At 43.5% G+C, this 23090-nt stretch overlaps 2 protein-coding genes across 4 annotated transcripts in view; both read left to right on the forward strand.

The window, feature by feature from the left end:
* The window catches only part of pparg (peroxisome proliferator-activated receptor gamma), a 130839-nt gene extending 125918 nt beyond the window's left edge, over positions 1-4921 (forward strand). For both annotated transcript variants that reach the window (XM_046338123.1, XM_046338119.1), the window contains exon 9: positions 2697-4921. In XM_046338123.1, coding sequence (XP_046194079.1) covers positions 2697-2828 — 132 coding nt within the window. In that variant the 3' untranslated portion in view covers positions 2829-4921. The remainder of the gene's footprint in view (positions 1-2696) is intronic.
* An 11783-nt stretch (positions 4922-16704) lies between these two features.
* Positions 16705-23090, forward strand: part of tsen2 (TSEN2 tRNA splicing endonuclease subunit) — a 41538-nt gene continuing 35152 nt past the window's right edge. Inside the window, exons 1-5 of one of the 2 annotated variants that reach the window (XM_046338131.1) lie at positions 16705-17041; positions 17265-17331; positions 17437-17476; positions 20772-21339; positions 22165-22257. In XM_046338131.1, the coding sequence (XP_046194087.1) occupies positions 16853-17041; positions 17265-17331; positions 17437-17476; positions 20772-21339; positions 22165-22257 (957 nt within the window). In that variant the 5' untranslated portion in view covers positions 16705-16852. The remainder of the gene's footprint in view (positions 17042-17264; positions 17332-17436; positions 17477-20771; positions 21340-22164; positions 22258-23090) is intronic. The other variant, XM_046338132.1, reaches the window with a different exon arrangement.

Here is a 23090-nt window from a genome sequence, read left to right on the forward strand (position 1 = left end):
TGGTTCACTCCAGACCTGACTGCCCTCGGCCAGCACAAAAACATTCTGTGGCGGACTGCAATAGCATCGAATAGTCCCCGCGATATGCAACTGTTCAAGGAAGTCAGGAACCAATACACACAGTCAGTCAGTCAGGAAAGCAAAGGCCAGCTTTTTCAATCAGAAATTTGCATCCTGTAGCTCTAACTCCAAAAAGTTCTGGGACACTGTAAAGTCCATGGAGAACACGAGCACCTCATCCCAGCTGCCCACTGCACTGAGGCTAGGTAACACGGTCACCACTGATAAATCCATGATAATCGAAAACTTCAACAAGCATTTCTCAACTGCTGGCCATGCCTTCCTCCTGGCTACTCCAACCTCGGCCAACAGCTTCACCCCCCGCAGCTATTCGCCCAAGCCTCCCCAGCTTCTCCTTTACCCAAATCCAGATAGCAGATGTTCTGAAAGAGCTGCAAAACCTGGACACGTACAAATCAGCTGGGCTTGACAATCTGGACCCTCTATTTCTGAAACTATCCACCACCATTGTCGCAACCCCTATTACCAGCCTGTTCAACCTCTCTTTCATATCGTCTGAGAACCCCAAGGACTGGAATGCTGCTGCGGTCATCCCCCTCTTCAGAGGGGGAGACACCCTGGACCCAAACGGTTACAGACCTATATCCATCTTGCCCTGCCTATCTAAGGTCTTCGAAAGCCAAGTCAACAAACAGATCACTGACCATCTCGAATCCCACCGTACCTTCTCCGCTGTGCAATCTGGTTTCCGAGCCGGTCACGGGTGCACCTCAGCCACGCTAAAGGTACTAAACGATATCATAACCACCATCGATAAAAGACAGTACTGTGCGGCCGTCTTCATCAACCTGGCCAAGGCTTTCGACTCTGTCAATCACCATATTCTTATTGGCAGACTCAGTAGCCTCGTTTTTGTAAATGACTGCCTTGCCTGGTTCTCCAACTACTTTGCAGACAGAGTTCAGTGTGTCAAATCGGAGGGCATGTTGTCCGGTCCTCTGGCAGTCTCTATGGGGGTGCCACAGGGTTCAATTCTCGGGCTGACTCTTTTCTCTGTATATATCAATGATGTTGCTCTCGCTGCGGGCGATTCCCTGATCCACCTCTACTCAGACGACACCATTCTGTATTCTTCTGGCCCTTCCTTGGAAACTGTGCTATCTAACCCCCAAACGAGCTTCAATGCCATACATCACTCCTTCCGTGGCCTCCAACTGCTCTTAAACGCTAGTAAAACCAAATGCATGCTTTTCAACCATTCGCTGCCTGCACCTGCACGCCCGACTAGCATCACCACCCTGGATGGTTACGGCCTAGAATATGTGGACATCTATAAGTACCTAGGTGTCTGGCCAGACTATAAACTCTCCTTCCAGACTCATATCAAACATCTCCAATCCAAAATCAAATCTAGAATCGGCTTTCTATTTAGCAACAAAGCCTCTTTCACTCACGCCGTCAAACTTACCCTAGTAAAACTGACTATCCTACCGATCCTCGACTTCGGCGATATCATCTACAAAATGGCTTCCAATACTCTACTCAGCAAACTGGATGCAGTTTATCACAGTGCCATCCGCTTTGTTAATAAAGCACCTTATACCACCCACCACTGCGACTTGTATGCTCTAGTCGGCTGGCCCTCGCTACATATTCGTCGCCAGACCCACTGACTCCAGGTCATCTACAAGTCCATGCTAGGTGAAGCTCCGCCTTATCTCAGTTCACTGGTCACGATGGCAACACCCACCCGTAGCACGTGCTCCACTGATCATCCCTAAAGCCAACACCTAATTTGGCCGCTTTTCCTTCCAGTTCTCTGCTGCCTGTGACTGGAACGAATTTCAGAAATCATTGAAGTTGGAGACTTTTATCTCCCTCACCAACTTCAAACATCTGCTATCTGAGCAGCTATCCGATCGCTGCAGCTGTACATAGTCTATCGGTAAATAGCCCACCCAATTTACCTACCTCATCCCCATACTGTTTTTATTTATTTACTTTTCTGCTCTTTTGCACACCAGTATCTCTACCTGCACATGACCATCTGATCATTTATCACTCCAGTGTTAATCTGCTAAATTGTAATTATTCACCTACCTCCTCATGCCTTTTGCACACAATGTATATAGACTATTTTTTTCTTATTTTTTTCTACTGTTATTGACTTGTTTATTGTTTACTCCATGTGTAACTCTGAGTTGCTGTCTGTTCACACTGCTATGCTTTATCTTGGCCAGGTTGCAGTTGTAAATGAGAACTTGTTCTCATTTACATTTACATTTAAGTCATTTAGCAGACGCTCTTATCCAGAGCGACTTACAAATTGGTGCATTCACCTTATGACATCCAGTGGGACAGTCACTTAACAATAGTGCATCTAAAACTTAAGGGGGGGGGGGTGAGAGGGATTACTTATCCTATCCTATCCTAGCCTACCTGGTTAAATAAAGGTGAAATAAAAAAAACTAAAATAAATATACTGTAGAATACTTTAATGGGTTCTAATTCTAGTTCTAATACTATAAAAGGGTGTTCCCTTGCTCTCAAATCAACTTCCTGTGTTTGTACATTTGGGATCTGTCTTCTGCCTTTTTTTAAAACATATTTGATCGTTTTAATTCATGGCTGTGTATAAAAGGTTCCTAACAAATTAAACATTATGTATCATTTAGGTTCTGCAGAAGATGACAGACCTGAGGCAGATAGTAACAGACCATGTGCACCTAATCCAGCTACTGAAGAAGACTGAAGTGGACATGTGTCTCCACCCACTGCTGCAGGAGATCATGAGAGACCTCTACTAGTAGGCTCAATATGAAATGGCACCCTATTCCCTATATAGTGCACTACTTTTGCGCACTATATGAAATAGTTTTTCATCCAAGGTAACGGAAAGACACCGGTTGAAAACCGCATATGGATGTGTTAGTCCTATTGATGCCACTGATGAGGCATATTGGGGTGGCAGGTAGCCTAGTGGTTAGAGCATTGGGCCAGAAAGGTTGGTGGATCGAATCCCCAAGCTGCCAAGGTAAAAATCTGTTGTTCTGCCCCTGAACAAGGCAGTTAACTTTCATTGTAAATAAAAATGTGCTCTTAAAATGACTTGCTTAGTTAAATAAAAGTAAAATAATAAATATTGGAATACTTTATTAGGGACTAGTAGTTACCTGGCAGAATGAGATGTTAACCTGTCTGACGTTATAGATTCAAAATGGTCCTATTAGCGCTGTTGGAAAGGAAAAGGGAAAAAAACACTGTGATTATTATGAGCCATATACTGTAGTTATCTGCATCACCACCACCAATTAATATATTTTATGCTGTATGTAGGTGATAGATTCTGTTCTTCACAAATGAATATACGTTATGTATTTAGAGTTTATAAACAAACACTTACATCTATAATATCAAGATGCAACTGTCTTAAAGATTTATCCCCATAGGACCAGATAGGCTACACTAGGTAACAGGTCCACCTGTCAGATCTGATCTCGGTTGACTCACCTGCAACATAGAGAGTGGTTTCTATAGGGCTTCTCTTGTGCTTCTATGGGGTTTCTATGGCGCTTCTACAGGGTTTCTATGGTGCTTCTACAGGGTTTCTATAGTGTTTCTATGGGGTTTCTTGTGCTTTTGTAGGGTTTCTATAGGTTTTCTAGTGCTTCTATAGGGTTTCTATGGTGCTTCTATAGGTTTTCTATGGTGCTACTATAGTGCTTCTATAGGGTTTCTAGTGCTACTAGTGCTACCATGCTTCTACACCTGCATTGCTTGCTGTTTGGGGTTTTAGGCTGGGTTTCTGTACAGCACTTTGAGATATCAGCTGATGTATGAATGGCTATATAAATACATTTCATTTGATACTATAGTGCTTCTATCGGGTTGCTATGGTGCTTTTATAGGGTTTCTAGTGCTACTATAGTGCTTTTATAGGGTTGCTATGGTGCTTCTATAGGGTTTCTAGTGCTTCTATATGGTTTCCATGGTGCTTCTATGGGGTTTCTATGGTGCTTCTATAGGGTTTCCATGGTGCTTCTATAGGGTTTATATAGGGTTGCTATGGTGCTTCTATAGGGTTTCTAGTGCTTCTATATGGTTTCCATGGTGCTTCTATAGGGTTTCTATAGGGTTTCAATGGTGCTTCTATAGGGTTTCTAGAGTTTCTAGTTCTACTATAGTGCTTCTATAGGGTTTCTATGTTGCTTCTATAGGGTTTCTAGTGCTACTATATTGCTTCTATAGCATTTATATAGGGGTTTCTAGTGCTACTATAGTGCTTCTATGGGGTTTCTAGTGCTACTATAGTGCTTCTATAGGGATTCTAGTGCTTCTATGGAGTTTCTATAGTGCTTCTATAACGTTTCTAGTGCTACAATAGTGCTCCTATAGTGCTTCTAGAGGGTTTCTATAGTGCTTCTAGAGGGTTTCTATAGTGCTTCTAGAGGGTTTCTATAGTGCTTCTAGAGGGTTTTTATTGTGCTTCTATAGGGGTTCTATTGTGTGTCTATAGGGTTACTATAGTGTGCGAGCTCATTATGTAAGAAATATACTATATTATGCTTCATATTAAATTTTGAAGAATTTGCCAGCTGTAATTTGTATGTTGGATACAATGAATGTGTGAAATAAAAGCCATATAAATAAATACATATTTTTGTACATGCGTAGATGGATAAAGTAGAGTATAACACCTTAGTTTAAAATGCTGAACTTGTTGTATTTCAAATACAGTATTTTTCAGATTTTTATGTTGATGTTATTTGTATTATTTTTTGTTGTTGTTGAAACAGATATTTTTATTTTCCAAGTGCAAATGGGCTGGTTTTTGCATTTAAAAAAAATGGTTTGTAGACTCTTAACTTGTCAAAATATGTAAATAAATATTTTCTATTTGTCTCTTTTTCAGAATTTTATTAATCACCATTATGTCTGGAGAAAAATATTTAAAAATATGTAACCAGATTTTTAGCAGACAAACATGACACCAGGAGAATTTTGTTATCATGCTAACATCAGGTGAGCCATAATGGCTTCCCACTCTGTGTTATCATACTAACATCAGGTGAGCCATAATGGCTTCCCACTCTGTGTTATCATGCTAACATCAGGTGAGCCATAATGGCTTCCCACTCTGTGTTATTATGCTAACATCAGGTGTGCCATAATGGCTTCCCACTCTGTGTTATCATACTAACATCAGGTGAGCCATAATGGCTTCCCACTCTGTGTTATCATACTAACATCAGGTGAGCCATAATGGCTTCCCACTCTGTGTTATCATGCTAACATCAGGTGTGCCATAATGGCTTCCCACTCTGTGTTATCATACTAACATCAGGTGAGCCATAATGGCTTCCCACTCTGTGTTATCATGCTAACATCAGGTGAGCCATAATGGCTTCCCACTCTGTGTTATCATGCTAACATCAGGTGAGCCATAATGGCTTCCCACTATGTGTTATCATACTAACATCAGGTGAGCCATAATGGCTTCCCACTCTGTGTTATCATGCTAACATCAGGTGAGCCATAATGGCTTCCCACTCTGTGTTATCATGCTAACATCAAGTGAGCAATAATGGCTTCCCACTCTGTGTTATCATGCTAACATCAAGTGAGCAATAATGGCTTCCCACTCTGTGTTATCATGCTAACATCAGGTGAGCCATAATGGCTTCCCACTCTGTGTTATCATGCTAACATCAGGTGAGCCATAATGGCTTCCCACTCTGTGTTATCATGCTAACATCAGGTGAGCCATAATGGCTTCCCACTCTGTGTTATCATGCTAACATCAGGTGAGCCATAATGGCTTCCCACTCTGTGTTATCATGCTAACATCAGGTGAGCCATAATGGCTTCCCACTCTGTGTTATCATACTAACATCAGGTGAGCCATAATGGCTTCCCACTCTGTGTTATCATGCTAACATCAGGTGAGCCATAATGGCTTCCCACTCTGTGTTATCATGCTAACATCAGGTGAGCCATAATGGCTTCCCACTCTGTGTTATCATGCTAACATCAGGTGAGCCATAATGGCTTCCCACTCTGTGTTATCATGCTAACATCAGGTGAGCCATAATGGCTTCCCACTCTGTGTTATCATGCTAACATCAGGTGAGCCATAATGGCTTCCCACTCTGTGTTATTATGCTAACATCAGGTGAGCAATAATGGCTTCCCTCTATGAGTTATCATGCTACATCTAAACCCTAACTGCTTCCTGCCATGTTGTAGAGCTGGAAGTGTTCGTGCAGTCTAAACACGCAAAGCTATTTTACAGCCATGACATCAGCTCTATAACGTGTCTCCCCATGACACACCCTGTTGTGTTACAACGTTACTGAACTCTGCTGAACTAGACACAAGATAAACATCTCATGGCTTCAATATGATTTCCAGCTGCAGACAGAGCAGTCAGGCATTTCTCAATCTAGCACACAGATTTCACACATTTTATTCGGTATGTTTCCGAAGGCACTGTATATAATTAAATATTATATTATCTATCCTACTGGATATATATTATATCTAGCCGACTCCATATATATTATATATTATGATATCTATCCTACTGGATATATATTTTATTATCTAGCCTACTACATATATGTTATGATATATTTTATTATCTAGCCTACTGTATATATGTTATATATTATCTAGCCTACTGTATTTATAATATATATATATATATATATTATCTAGCCTACTAGATGATGTTATGATATATTATCCAGCCTACTGGATATATATTATGATATGTTTTCCAGCCTACTTGATATATATTATGATATGTTATCCAGCCTACTGGATGATGTTATGATATATTATATTATCCAGCCTACTGGATATATATTATGATATATTATGATAATTTATCATCTAGCCTACTGGATATATATTATGATATGTTTTCCAGCCTACTTGATATATATTATATGTTATCCAGCCTACTGGATGATGTTATGATATATTATATTATTATATATATTATCTAGCCTACTGGATATATATTATGATATATTATGATAATATATCATCTAGCCTACTGGATATATATTATGATATGTTTTCCAGCCTACTTGATATATATTATATGTTATCCAGCCTACTGGATGATGTTATGATATATTATATTATGATATATATTATCTAGCCTACTGGATATATATTATGATATATTATGATAATATATCATCTAGCCTACTGGATATATATTATGATATATTATGATAATATATCATTAGCCTACTGGATATATATTATGATATATTATCTAGCCTCCTGCTAGAGGAGACCCACCTGCCAAGTGTATTCTGGAAGGCAGCCTGATGCTGTTCCTTTGATGCCGATGATTAAATGTGTTATTTATGTCTTGTCAGCATATCCTCACTTTGTTAGTGTCCAGTCTCAGCTGACTTGGCCCTGCCAAGAGTCTGCAGTCTTTCTGGAAAATCATTTTCAAAAGTATATTTTCCCGAAACCCCCTTTTAAAGGAACATGTCCAAATATAGCACACTGGATAAGGAAGTCAATGTTAATGTTTGTATCCGCAAGCACCATGCTCTACCAGCTGAGCTACAGAGGACCATGCTCTACTATCTGAGCTACAGAGGACCATGCTCTACTATCTGAGCTACAGAGGGCCACAAAGCACACAGAGAAAGTGGGAGGTTTGCAATAATCAGATTTCACACTACATTAAAATGAGTCATGTGGGGGGGTGTGACAGGTTCAACCATGCCTGCTGACAACTTCCCCTTCAGTCATTCACTGGTAACAAAGACTTCAACCTGATTAGTGTTTAGTGTCTGACACCCTGCAAGAAGAGATGGATTATTAGTCAGTCTGACATGACACATTTCATAACATTCACAGTAAACCACTTTCTTTCATTGGGAGCTTAAGTATATAATATCTCTCTGTGAATTTCTGGTATTTTTCCATTTTTCTTTACACACATATCCTAGCCATTCTAGAGACAAATTAAGAGCTTTAAAATCTTCAAGTGTTCAGTCTCCACATGTAGAACACAGTACAAACTGTTGTCCAGAGAACTTAGTGAACAAAAATCCCCAAAGTCAAATTAGGCAGTCAAAGTAAAGATTCAATAAAATGTTCAATGTCAAATTAGACAATCAAAGTAAAGATTCAGTAACATGCTCAAGCATGTCTCTGTTTTATTACACTATGAAACATATTTTCTGAGACAAGCATTCTGTGAAGATCTAAAGAAAATGGAAAGGGTTCTCAGTGTATGAGACCGTGTGAGTTGAGAAAGAGTTTCTTCTTGGCCACACATTGTGAAACCCGTCCCAGAGAGCTGTCCGCCCACCTAAAACTCTCAGCAGTGGAACTCTCACTACATTCTAAAACTCTCAGCAGTGGAACTCTCACTACATTCTAAAACTCTCAGCAGTGGAACTCTCACTACATTCTAAAACTCTCAGCAGTGGAACTCTCACTACATTCTAAAACTCTCAGCAGTGGAACTCTCACTACATTCTAAAACTCTCAGCAGTGGAACTCTCACTACATTCTAAAACTCTCAGCAGTGGAACTCTCACTACATTCTAAAACTCTCAGCAGTGGAACTCTCACTACATTCTAAAACTCTCAGCAGTGGAACTCTCACTACATTCTAAAACTCAGCAGTGGAACTTTCACTACATTCTAAAACTCAGCAGTGGAACTCTCACTACATTCTAAAACTCTCAGCAGTGGAACTCACTACATTCTAAAACTCTTAGCAGTGGAACTCACTACATTCTAAAACTTTCAGCAGTGGAACTCTCACTACATTCTAAAACTCTCAGCAGTGGAACTCACTACATTCTAAAACTCGCAGCAGTGGAACTCTCACTTGAACTCTCAGCAGTGGAACTCTCACTACATTCTAAAACTCTCAGCAGTGGAACTCTCACTACATTCTAAAACTCTCAGCAGTGGAACTCTCACTACATTCTAAAACTCTCAGCAGTGGAACTCTCACTACATTCTAAAACTCTCAGCAGTGGAACTCTCACTACATTCTAAAACTCTCAGCAGTGGAACTCTCACTACATTCTAAAACTCTCAGCAATGGAACTCTCACTACATTCTAAAACTCTCAGCAGTGGAACTCTCACTACATTCTAAAACTCTCAGCAGTGGAACGCTCATTCATTCTAAAACTCTCAGCAGAGGAACTCACTACATTCTAAAACTCTCAGCAGTGGAACTCACTACATTCTAAAACTCTCAGCAGTGGAACTCTCACTACATTCTAAAACTCTCAGCAGTGGAACTCACTACATTTTAAAACTCTCAGCAGTGGAACTTTCACTACATTCTAAAACTCTCAGCAGTGGAACTCTCACTTGAACTCTCAGCAGTGGAACTCTCACTACATTCTAAAACTCTCAGCAGTAGAACTCTCACTACATTCTAAAACTCTCAGCAGTAGAACTCTCACTACATTCTAAAACTCTCAGTAGTAGAACTCTCACTACATTCTAAAACTCTCAGCAGTGGATCTAAATAGGGGTACATTCAATCCGTAGCAAGGAAGAGCCGCGCCGTAGCGTGATTGAAATTTAAAGGCAATGTTATCACGTTTGCAGAGACTCTGCATTCAGGGTAAACACTGAATATGTTGTATTGAATAAATGTTCAATTATTTTAGGAATTTAGACTGTTGTTGTCATTAATTTCCACTGACTGGAGAAATGAACACATCAAGAGCTTTTTCCCACTTGAAATTCATGTTGAATATCAGTCACACAAATTGTACAGTGCTTAACTGTGTCTGAGATGTGGCCTTGATGTCAGAACATCAACGTTCCAAAACACCTTGTTCTTCATTCTAACTCCAGTGTGAATCCACATAACTGTTCCAAAACACCAGAGAATCTTGTCCTTCATTCTGACTCCAGTGTGAATCCACATAACTGTTCCAAAACACCAGAGAATCTTGTCCTTCATCCTGACTCCAGTGTGAATCCACATAATTGTTCCAAAACACCAGAGAATCTTGTCCTTCATTCTGACTCCAGTGTGGATCCTCCCCACAGCCCATTGGCTCAGAATAACACTTTGTATGTAGGAGGTATAACACTTGGGCTGATTTCCCAGACACAGATTAAGCCTAGTCCTGGACTAAAACGTGTGTTCAATGAGATTATCAATGGAGAATGTGTTTTAATCCAGGACTAGTCTTAATCTGTGTCTGGGAAAATGGCCCGGGTGTTTGGGCTTGGTTTCAACAATAGACGTATTCACATAAATAAATACAAACTAATATACAATATATATTCACATATTCCAACCCAGTCGGATTAGTAGTTACAACCAACCCTAATACAACTATTGCCAGTAAATAAACTGTATTGTGATTAAACATTAAACATGACACACAATATGAGGAGACAGGGGAGAGGAGAATCTTGACTTTTGTCCCAGTAATCTTTGCTCTGTAGCCTGAGCAATGAGGGCATGCCTTCCTTTCTGTTGACTCCACTGGCATGTGACCATGATGCAGTCTTCAGTAATATTATGATGCATCAAATGCTGATGGGTAGGTTAGGGTCAGGTTAGGGTTAGGTCACTGGTGTTGGTTAGGGTCAAGTTAGGGTTAGGATCAGGTCTCTGGTGCTGGTTAGGGTCAAGTTAGGGTTAGGATCAGGTCACTGGTGCTGGTTAGGGTCAAATTAGGGTTAGGATCAGGTCACTGGTGCTGGTTAGGGTCAAGTTAGGGTTAGGATCAGGTCACTGGTGCTGGTTAGGGTCAAATTAGGGTTAGGATCAGGTCACTGGTGCTGGTTAGGGTCAAGTTAGGGTTAGGATCAGGTCACTGGTGCTGGTTAGGGTCAAGTTAGGGTTAGGATCAGGTCACTGGTGCTGGTTAGGGTCAAGTTAGGGTTAGGATCAGGTCACTGGTGCTGGTTAGGGTCAAGTTAGGATCAGGTCACTGGTGCTGGTTAGGGTCAACTTAGGGTTAGGATCAGGTCACTGGTGCTGGTTAGGGTCAGGATAGGGTTAGGATCAGGTCACTGGTGCTGGTTAGGGTCAAGTTAGGGTTAGGATCAGGTCACTGGTGCTGGTTAGGGTCAAGTTAGGGTTAGGATCAGGTCACTGGTGCTGGTTAGGGTCAAGTTAGGGTTAGGATCAGGTCACTGGTGCTGGTTAGGGTCAAGTTAGGGTTAGGATCAGGTCACTGGTGTTGGTTAGGGTCAAGTTAGGGTTAGGATCAGGTCACTGGTGTTGGTTAGGGTCAAGTTAGGGTTAGGATCAGGTCACTGGTGCTGGTTAGGGTCAGGTTAGGGTTAGGATCAGGTCACTGGTGTTGGTTAGGGTCAAGTTAGGGTTAGGATCAGGTCACTGGTGCTGGTTAGGGTCAAGTTAGGGTTAGGATCAGGTCACTGGTGCTGGTTAGGGTCAAGTTAGGGTTAGGATCAGGTCACTGGTGCTGGTTAGGGTCAAGTTAGGGTTAGGATCAGGTCACTGGTGCTGGTTAGGGTCAAGTTAGGATCAGGTCACTGGTGCTGGTTAGGGTCAACTTAGGGTTAGGATCAGGTCACTGGTGCTGGTTAGGGTCAGGATAGGGTTAGGATCAGGTCACTGGTGCTGGTTAGGGTCAAGTTAGGGTTAGGATCAGGTCACTGGTGCTGGTTAGGGTCAGGTTAGGGTTAGGATCAGGTCACTGGTGCTGGTTAGGGTCAAGCTAGGGTTAGGATCAGGTCACTGGTGCTGGTTAGGGTCAAGTTAGGGTTAGGATCAGGTCACTGGTGTTGGTTAGGGTCAAGTTAGGGTTAGGATCAGGTCACTGGTGTTGGTTAGGGTCAAGTTAGGGTTAGGATCAGGTCACTGGTGTTGGTTAGGGTCAAGTTAGGGTTAGGATCAGGTCACTGGTGCTGGTTAGGGTCAGGTTAGGGTTAGGATCAGGTCACTGGTGTTGGTTAGGGTCAAGTTAGGGTTAGGATCAGGTCACTGGTGCTGGTTAGGGTCAAGTTAGGGTTAGGATCAGGTCACTGGTGTTGGTTAGGGTCAAGTTAGGGTTAGGATCAGGTCACTGGTGTTGGTTAGGGTCAAGTTAGGGTTAGGATCAGGTCACTGGTGCTGGTTAGGGTCAGGTTAGGGTTAGGATCAGGTCACTGGTGCTGGTTAGGGTCAGGTTAGGGTTAGGATCAGGTCACTGGTGCTGGTTAGGGTCAGGTTAGGGTTAGGATCAGGTCACTGGTGCTGGTTAGGGTCAGGTTAGGGTTAGGATCAGGTCACTGGTGCTGGTTAGGGTCAGGTTAGGGTTAGGATCAGGTCACTGGTGCTGGTTAGGGTCAGGTTAGGGTTAGGATCAGGTCACTGGTGCTGGTTAGGGTCAGGTTAGGGTTAGGATCAGGTCACTGGTGCTGGTTAGGGTCAGGTTAGGGTCAGGTCACTGGTGCTGGTTAGGATCAGGTCACTGGTGCTGGTTAGGGTCAAGCTAGGGTTAGGATCAGGTCACTGGTGCTGGTTAGGGTCAAGTTAGGGTTAGGATCAGGTCACTGGTGCTGGTTAGGGTCAGGTTAGGGTTAGGATCAGGTCACTGGTGCTGGTTAGGGTCAGGTTAGGGTCAGGTCACTGGTGCTGATTAGGGTCAGGTTAGGGTCAGGTCACTGGTGCTGGTTAGGATCAGGTCACTGGTGCTGATTAAGATCAGGTCACTAGTGCTGATTAGGATCAGGTCACTGGTGCTGGTGCTGATTAGGGTCAGGTCACTGGTGCTGGTGCTGATTAGGGTCAGGTCACTGGTGCTGGTGCTGATTAGGGTCAGGTCACCGGTGCTGGTGCTGATTAGGGTCAGGTCACTGGTGCTGATTAGGATCAGGTCACTGGTGCTGGTGCTGATTAGGGTCAGGTTAGGATTAGGTCACTGGTGCTGGTTAGGGTCAGGTTAGGATCAGGTCACTGGTGCTGGTTAGGGTCAGGTTAGGATCAGGTCACTGGTGCTGATTAGGATCAGGTCACTGGTGCTGATTAGGATCAGGTCACTGGTGCTGGTGCTGATTAGGGTCAGGTCACCGGTGCTGGTGCTGATTAGGGTCAGGTCACTGGTGCTGGTGCTGATTAGGTTATCAGGTCACTGGTGCTGGTGCTGATTCGGGTCAGGTTAGGATCAGGTCACTGGTGCTGGTGCTGATTAGGGTCAGGTTAGGATCAGGTCACTGGTGCTGGTTAGGGTCAGGTTAGGATCAGGTCACTGGTGCTGATTAGGGTCAGGTTAGGATCAGGTCACTGGTGCTGGTTAGGGTCAGGTTAGGATCAGGTCACTGGTGCTGATTAGGGTCAGGTTAGGATCAGGTCACTGGTGCTGATTAGGGTCAGGTTAGGATCAGGTCACTGGTGCTGATTAGGATCAGGTCACTGGTGCTGATTAGGATCAGGTCACTGGTGCTGATTAGGATCAGGTCACTGGTGCTGGTGCTGATTAGGGTCAGGTTAGGATCAGGTCACTGGTGCTGGTTAGGGTCAGGTTAGGATCAGGTCACTGGTGCTGATTAGGGTCAGGTTAGAATCAGGTCACTGGTGCTGATTAGGATCAGGTCACTGGTGCTGATTAGGATCAGGTCACTGGTGCTGGTGCTGATTAGGGTCAGGTCATCGGTGCTGGTGCTGATTAAGGTCAGGTCACTGGTGCTGGTGCTGATTAGGATCAGGTCACTGGTGCTGGTGCTGATTAGGGTCAGGTCACCGGTGCTGGTGCTGATTAGGGTCAGGTCACTGGTGCTGATTAGGATCAGGTCACTGGTGCTGGTGCTGATTCGGGTCAGGTTAGGATCAGGTCACTGGTGCTGGTTAGGGTCAGGTTAGGATCAGGTCACTGGTGCTGGTTAGGATCAGGTCACTGGTGCTGATTAGGATCAGGTCACTGGGGCTGGTTAGGGTCAGGTTAGGGTTAGGATCAGGTCACTGGTGCTGGTTAGGATCAGGTCACTGGTGCTGGTTAGGATCAGGTCACTGGTGCTGGTTAGGATCAGGTCACTGGTGCTGGTGCTGGTTTTGAAAGAAGGGATTCAGGGTCAGTTCCAACCTTTGCTCCGTTCATGTCTGAAATGTTTCCTTCAGGATGATGACTGGACCACTGGAGTATTTACTAATCATCATACTAACCTACACTACTCTAAACATCAACATGAATCCGTGTTGGGGAAGCTACTCTAAACATCAACATTAATCAGTGTTGGGGAAGCTACTCTAAACATCAACATGAATCAGTGTTGGGGAAGCTACTCTAAACATCAACATGAATCAGTGTTGGGGAAGCTACTCTAAACATCAACATTAATCAGTGTTGGGGAAGCTACTCTAAACATCAACATTAATCAGTGTTGGGGAAGCTACTCTAAACATCAACATTAATCAGTGTTGGGGAAGCTACTCTAAACATCAACATTAATCAGTGTTGGGGAAGCTACTCTAAACATCAACATGAATCAGTGTTGGGGAAGCTACTCTAAATATCAACATTAATCTGTGTTGGGGAAGCTACTCTAAACATCAACATTAATCCGTGTTGGGGAAGCTACTCTAAACATCAACATTAATCCGTGTTGGGGAAGCTACTCTAAACATCAACATTAATCCGTGTTGGGGAAGCTACTCTAAACATCAACATTAATCAGTGTTGGGGAAGCTACTCTAAACATTAACATTAATCCGTGTTGGGGAAGCTACTCTAAATATCAACATTAACCGTGTTGGGGAAGCTACTCTAAACATCAACATTAATCAGTGTTGGGGAAGCTACTCTAAACATCAACATTAATCCGTGTTGGGGAAGCTACTCTAAACATCAACATTAATCCGTGTTGGGGAAGCTACTCTAAACATCAAAATTAATCAGTGTTGGGGAAGCTACTCTAAACATCAACATTAATCCGTGTTGGAGAAGCTACTCTAAACATCAACATTAATCCGTGTTGGGGAAGCTACTCTAAACATCAACATTAATCAGTGTTGGGGAAGCTACTCTAAACATCAACATTAATCAGTGTTGGGGAAGCTACTCTAAACATCAACATTAATCCGTGTTGGGGAAGCTACTCTAAATATCAACATTAATCTGTGTTGGGGAAGCTACTCTAAATATCAACATTAATCCGTGTTGGGGAAGCTACTCTAAACATCAACATTAATCAGTGTTGGGGAAGCTACTCTAAACATCAACATGAATCAGTGTTGGGGAAGCTACTCTAAACATCAACATTAATCAGTGTTGGGGAAGCTACTCTAAACATCAACATTAATCCGTGTTGGGGAAGCTACTCTAAACATCAACATGAATCAGTGTTGGGGAAGCTACTCTAAACATAAACATTAATCAGTGTTGGGGAAGCTACTCTAAACATAAACATTAATCAGTGTTGGGGAAGCTACTCTAAACATAAACATTAATCAGTGTTGGGGAAGCTACTCTAAACATAAACATTAATCAGTGTTGGGGAAGCTACTCTAAACATCAACATGAATCAGTGTTGGGGAAGCTACTCTAAACATAAACATTAATCAGTGTTGGGGAAGCTACTCTAAACATCAACATTAATCCGTGTTGGGGAAGCTACTCTAAACATCAACATGAATCAGTGTTGGGGAAGCTACTCTAAATATCAACATTAATCTGTGTTGGGGAAGCTACTCTAAATATCAACATTAATCCGTGTTGGGGAAGCTACTCTAAACATCAACATGAATCAGTGTTGGGGAAGCTACTCTAAATATCAACATTAATCTGTGTTGGGGAAGCTACTCTAAATATCAACATTAATCAGTGTTGGGGAAGCTACTCTAAACATCAACATGAATCAGTGTTGGGGAAGCTACTCTAAACATCAACATGAATCAGTGTTGGGGAAGCTACTCTAAATATCAACATTAATCCGTGTTGGGGAAGCTACTCTAAACATCAACATGAATCAGTGTTGGGGAAGCTACTCTAAATATCAACATTAATCCGTGTTGGGGAAGCTACTCTAAACATCAACATTAATCCGTGTTGGGGAAGCTACTCTAAACATCAACATGAATCAGTGTTGGGGAAGCTACTCTAAATATCAACATTAATCCGTGTTGGGGAAGCTACTCTAAATATCAACATTAATCCGTGTTGGGGAAGCTACTCTAAACATCAACATTAATCCGTGTTGGGGAAGCTACTCTAAAAAGATAGATTACCAAGATACCAAATACTTCACACTAGAAGAAATTAATCTACACTAAAGCTACCCTTAAGTATAGTTTAGTTAACTAAAGTTACTTTTAAAAAAAGTGGTTCACTACATACAAACTACTTTGTGTAGTTACTTTGTAATTATCATATGTAAATCTGAAATGTCATGGACTACAGATGGCAAGAACAGTTTACTCTGGAGTTAGATGTTAACATAATGTTTGTTTTAGCCTATTAGACAACAAAAAACATGTTTCAAAGTGAGAATACGGCAGATCTGATGCTGATAAACTCTGAAACATTAGTACACACATCATAGTCTGAAGATGTTGACCTTAAGCAATTGTAAGCCTACTAATTGAGTGATCAAGGTCGTAGAAAAGATAGTACACCAGCTTCCTGGCCCTAACAGGCATTAACATGACAAACATCCCCCCTTACTGGTTGGAAATCTTTATTACACTCAGTGTGGCGAGGAACTAAGTGTAATGTACCAGCGCGTTCCAACGGAAGGGATTCGTGAAACACTCATTGAATAGCGTATGTTCACGTTGCCGCTTGTTCTAGTATTGTAGCGCATCCATACAAGAGGAGAAGCAAATAACATATGTGTTGTCAGATACGTCCATACTTAACGCCATGACGGATGCGGTGTTCCAGGCACCCAAACGGCGGCCAAGAGTGTTTGAGGCGTACGACGCCCCGTTTCCTGTCCCTCTTGCTGCGGTGGGTGCGAGTCTGCAGCAGACCCTAATCTACAGAGCAGATATGGTCAACCAGCATGTCGTTGTCAGGGACCCTGAACACATACAAGCTCTCTACGGCAAGGTGTGTAGCAGCCAGCAGGCTCTGTTGATAAACACAGTTGTTTAGCTAAATATTCAATAAACATTCACTGTTGAGAGGAGCCTACTAACTTTAGTATGATGAAACTAGCTAACGTTACTAGTCCCTCACTACTTCTGTAACTAGCCATAGTAAAATAGTTCTGTTCTATTCTGTTCCAAGATTATGGAGCTGCTCTTTTAGACTTTGTCATGTTTTTATCAAGGGTTACTTTGGTAAAGGCATCTTATCAAGAAGCAGACCAGATCACAGTATCTCACACCAATGGGAAAGTGAGTATTCAACTGTTCATTCTCTCCATGCATGTCTATTATTGGATTGGTCAACAGTGTTGTAGAACTGGCCCATCTTAACGTGTCCTCTCTCTGTCTCTGTAGAGTTTGGTGAGAGAGTTCTACCTGTCATTTCCCTGTTCAAGTAAGTAGCTGTTGATAGAGCAGGACTGGATGTTTACAGCAGTCGACACAAACAGTAGTAGCTCTCATCTGAATGTTCTGAAGGTACACTATATATACAGCAGTATGTGTATACCACTTTAAATTAGTGGATTCTTCTATTTCAGCCACACCCATTGCTGACAGGTGTATGTTATGACAGAGTACAGTGGAATGAATATACAGTACAATGGAATAGATCAGAATAGAACGAGAGTCCACATTCTGATACATGAGAAATGTTTTGAGTTGAAAGAGTTGACCAGAGGAAGCATGGCAGGAAACAGCAGCATGTTATTTAACAAACTAAACTATCAGTGTAAACCCTCAGTCTGACCTGATCTGTGTTTTAGTTCCAGCATCATGGCCTTGCAGATCTCACTCCTCTCCTCGCTCTACATTTGAGTCATTTATCAGACACTCACACACAGCAACTTCGTGGATTCATCTTATGATACACTATACAGTTGAAGTCGGAAGTTTACATACACCTTAGCCAAATACATTTAAACTCAGTTTTTCACAATTCCTGACATTTAATCCTCGTAAAAATTCCCGGTCTTAGGTCAGTTAGGATCACCACTTTATTTTAAGAATGTGAAATGTCAGAATAATAGTAGAGTGATTTATTTCAGCTTTTATTACTTTCATCACATTCCCAGTGGGTCAGAAGTTTACATACACTCAATTAGTATTTGGTAGCATTGCCTTTAAATTTTTTAACTTGGGTCAAACATGTCATGTAGCCTTCCGCAAGCTTCCCACAATAAGTTGGGTGAATTTTGGCCCATTCCTCCTGACCGCTGGTGTAACTGAATCAGGTTTGTAGGCCTCTTTGCTCGCACACACTTTCAGTTCTGCCTAAAAATTATCTATGGGATTGAGGTCAGGGCTCTGTGATGGCCACTCCAATACCTTGACTTTGTTGTCCTTAAGCCATTTTGCCACAAGTTTGGAAGAATGCTTGAGGTCATTGTCCATTTGGAAGAAACATTTGTGTCCAAGCTTTAACATCCTGACTGATGTCTTGAGATGTTGCTTCAAAATATCCACATAATTTTCCTACCTCATGATGCCATCTATTTTGTGAAGTGCACCAGTCCCTCCTGCAGCAAAGCACCCCCACAACATGATGCTGCCACCCCGTTCTTCACGGTTAGGATGGTGTTCTTTGGCATGCAAGCCTACCACATTTTCATTTTCTTCAGATTGCAAGCCTCCCCCTTTTTCCTCCAAACATAACGATGGTCATTATGGCCAAACAGTTCTATTTTTGTTTCATCGGACCAGAGGACATTTCTCCGAAAAGTACGATCTTTGTGCCCATGTGCAGTTGCAAACTGTAGTCTGGCTTTTTCATGGCGGTTTTGGAGCAGTGGCTTCTTCCTTGCTGAGTGGCCATTCAGGTTATGTCGATATAGTACTCGTTTTACTGTGGATAAAGATACTTTTGTACCTGTTTCCTCCAGCATCTTCACAATGTCCTTTGCTGTTGTTCTGGGATTGATTTGCACTTTTTGCACCAAAGTACGTTCATCTCTAGGAGACAGAACACGTCTCCTTCCTGAGCGGAATGATGGCTGCATGGTCCCATGGTGTTTATACTTGCGTACTATTGTTTGTACAGATGAATGTGGTACCTTCAGGCATTTGGAAATTGCTCCCAAGGATGAACCAGACTTGTGGAGGTCTACAATTATTTTTCTGAGTTATTGGCTGATTTCCCATGATATCAAGCAAAGAGGCACTGAGTTTGAAGGTAGGCCTTGAAATACATCCACAGGTACACCTCCAATTGACTCAAATGATGTCAATAAGTCTATCGGAAGCTTCTAAAGCCATGACATAATTTTCTAAGCTGTTTAAAGGCACAGTAAACTTAGTGTATGTAAACTTCTGACCCACTGGAATTGTAAGTGAAATAATCTGTCTGTTAACAATTGTTGGACCGATTACTTGTCATGCACAAAGTAGATGTCCTATCCGACTTGGCAAAACTATAGATGACAAGAAATGTGTAGAGCGGTTGAAAAATTAGTTTTAATGACTCCAACCTAAGTGTATATAAACTTCCTACTTCAACTGTATATACAAAAGTATGTGGACACCCCTTCGAATTTGTGGACTCTGCTATTTCAGCCACATCCGTTGATGACTGGTCCGTACTGAAGAGCTCAGTGACTTTCAACGTGGCACAGTCATAGGATGCCACCTTTCCAACAAGTCAGTTTGTCAAATTTCTGCCCTGCTAGAACTGCCCCTTTCACTGTAAGTGCTGTTATTGTGAAGTGGAAACGTCTAGGAGTAACAACGGCTCAGCCGAGAAGTGGTAGGCCACACAAGCGCACCTCGGAGTGCTAAAGTGCGTAAAAATCGCCTGTCCTCGGTTGCAACACTCACTACTGAGTTCTAAACTGCTTCTGGAAGCAAGAACTGTTTGTTGGGAGCTTCATGAAATGGGTTTCCATGGCCGAGCAGCATCACACAAACCTAAGATCACCATGCGCAATGCCAAGCGTCGGCTGGAGTGGTGTAAAGCTCACCACCATTGAACTCTGGAGCAGTGGAAACACGTTCTCTGGAGTGATGAATCACGCTTCACCATCTGGCAGTCCAATGGATAAATCTGGGTTTGGCGGATGCCAGGAGAACACTACCTGCCCGAATGCATAGTGCCAACTGTAAAGTTTGGTGGAGGAGGAATAATGGTCTGGGGCTGTTTATCATGGCTAGGGATAGGCCCCTTAGTTCCATTGAAGGGAAATCTTAACTCTACAGCATACAATGACATGCTAGACGATCCTGTGCTTCCAATTTTTGGGAAGCCCTTTCCTGTTTCAGCATGACAATGCCCCCGTGCACAAAGCGAAGTCCATACAGAAATAGTTGGTCAAGATCTGTGTGGAAGAACTTGACTGGCCTGCACAGAGGACTGGCCTGCACAGAGCCCTGACCTAAACCCCATCGAACAGCTTTGGGATGAATAGGAACGCCGACTGCGAGCCAGGCCTAATCGCCTCAACATCAGTGCCCAACCTCACTAATGCTCTTGGGGCTGAATGGAACCAAGTCCCTGCAACAATGTTCCAACATCTAGTGGAAAGCCTTCCCAGAAGAGTGGAGGCTGTTACAGCAGTAAAGGGGAATCATCTCCATATTAATGCCCATGATTTTGGAATGAGATGTTTGACGAGCAGGTGTCCACTTACTTTTGATAATGTAGTGTATTTCCGTCTATGAGTTACACCGCATGAGTCTACCTGTCTCCCCTCTCCCAGGTACCAGAAGCATTTGAGCTGGGCACAGGACGTACTCCTAGCTCAAGGATTGGAAGAAGAGGTTGTCAATCAGATACTGCAGAGACTTTGTCAGCCAATGGAGCCAGGGCTCAGAGAGGAAAATGGGAATGATGACTGCCCAGCCAGCCCTCACAGGAGTGAGGAAACAGGGTCAGGGGCAGGTAACCCCCAAGACATGGCCTCAGAGCAGGCAGGGACAGTGGGACAGCAGGGCCAGGCATCAGCCTCCTGGAGCCCAGAGGATCAGGGGGAGCAGGACAGTCAGTGTCCCCAGGCTAAGAGGCCTAGGAGTCAAGTAGACGGAGGGTTCGACCCACTGTCTGAGCTGTACCCCCAGGAGTCACAGCAGATAGACCCAGCGGCCCTGTCTACGGTCCGGTGCCCCAGGCATGATGACTGGCTGGTTGACTGTGGCTGTCGCCTGGAGGACAGCGTGCTGGAGACCCTCACCCTGCAGAGAGACAGACAGACAGAGGCAGGCCGACAGGGGGCAGACCGTGGGTATGAGTATGTACTGGTGATGGAAGAGGAGAATAGTGTTGTCAAGGTACAGTGTGATTATCAGGTCAAATCATTTAACACATTTTCTCACAAGTTGTTCCTGACCAGGTGGCCCAACCAGGAAAACCTCTGAGCCCTAGTCGTAATCAGGAGTTTGTCCTGGTCAGGTCTTGTGGTCAGGAATAACCCTGGTCTGACTCGTTATTCATTGTGATGGTCTGTATAAACTAGAACCTTGTGTTCTGTGTAGCGTAGGCCTACTGTGTCAGATCTTGCTAACAGTGTTCTTATTAACATGTAATATAATAATAATGTTACTGATGTGTTTTGGGATCTTAGATATATGTAATTATTATTCGTCGTTTCGTGTTTTTTTTACCCCCTTTTTCTCCACAATTTCGTGATATCTAATTGGTAGTTACAATTCTGTCTCATCGCTGCAACTCTCCACCGGGCTCCGGAGAGGCGAAGGTCAAGTCATGCGTCCTCTGAAACATTACCCGCCAAGCTACGCTTCTTAACTCCCGCTCACTTAACCCAGAAGCCAGCCGCACCAAGGTGTCGGAGGAAACACTGTTCAAATGATGACTGAGGTCAGCTAATAAGCACCCGGCCCGCAACAAGGAGTCGCTGGAGTGCGAGGGGTCAAGGAAAGCCACCCCCCCCCCTGGCCAAACCTGGTGCGATGCTGGGCCAATTGTGGGCCGTCCAATGGGACTCCCGGTCCGGTCGGGCTGTGACACAGCCTGGGATCAAACGCCAGGCAGTAGTGAAGCCTCAACACTGCGACATGTCGGAGGCCCTGGGATCTTACATAGACCACCCTGGGATCATGTTTCTAACTGATGTTTTGTGGTTCTGTGTGCTCCAGCAGGGCAGAGCAGGGCCAGGGATGACAGCGAGGAGAGTGTGTAGAGTCAACCCCTTCAGACTGCTAGAGTACCTTCAACTGACTCTGGAGGAGGTAAGACACCATCCACTCTGCTCTTCTCTGTATTCTACTCTGTTCTGAACCATAGTTTGGCTTTGATAGAGGCAATCAATAACATGTTCATGAGGATTGTATTGTCACAGCTGGATCTGATGATGATGATGATGAGGAGTTGTGTTAATGAAACAGATGGTGGTCCATCTGTAGCTCAGTTGGTAGAGCATGGCACTTGTAACGCCAGGGTAGTGGGTTCGATTCCCGGGACCACCCATACGTAGAATGTATGCACACATGACTGTAAGTCGCTTTGAATAAAAGCGTCTGCTAAATGGCATATTATGTTTATTATGAAACGTGTTTGTGTCAGTGCTTGGACACTCAGTCCTCATGACTCTGGAATAATCAAAAGCTCAACTCCAGCACAATACATGGTTTTCTTTTTTCTGATGAGCTGCTGGTGTGAGGTCTGCTGGTGTGAGGTCTGATCAGGTCTGCTGGTGTGAGGTCTGATCAGGTCTGCTGGTGTGAGGTCTGATCAGGTCTGCTGGTGTGAGGTCTGATCAGGTCTGCTGGTGTGAGGTCTGGTCAGGTCTGCTGGTGTGAGGTCTGCTGGTGTGAGGTCTGCTGGTGTGAGGTCTGATCAGGTCTGCTGGTGTGAGGTCTGATCAGGTCTGCTGGTGTGAGTTCTGACCAGGTCTGCTGGTGTGAGGTCTGGTGGTGTGAGGTCTGATCAGGTCTGCTGGTGTGAGTTCTGACCAGGTCTGCTGGTGTGAGTTCTGACCAGGTCTGCTGGTGTGAGGTCTGGTCAGGTCTGCTGGTGTGAGGTCTGGTCAGGTCTGCTGGTGTGAGGTCTGGTCAGGTCTGCT

This window comes from Oncorhynchus gorbuscha, linkage group LG03 (assembly GCF_021184085.1).
Source record: "Oncorhynchus gorbuscha isolate QuinsamMale2020 ecotype Even-year linkage group LG03, OgorEven_v1.0, whole genome shotgun sequence".
Classification (NCBI taxonomy): Eukaryota; Metazoa; Chordata; class Actinopteri; order Salmoniformes; family Salmonidae; genus Oncorhynchus; species Oncorhynchus gorbuscha.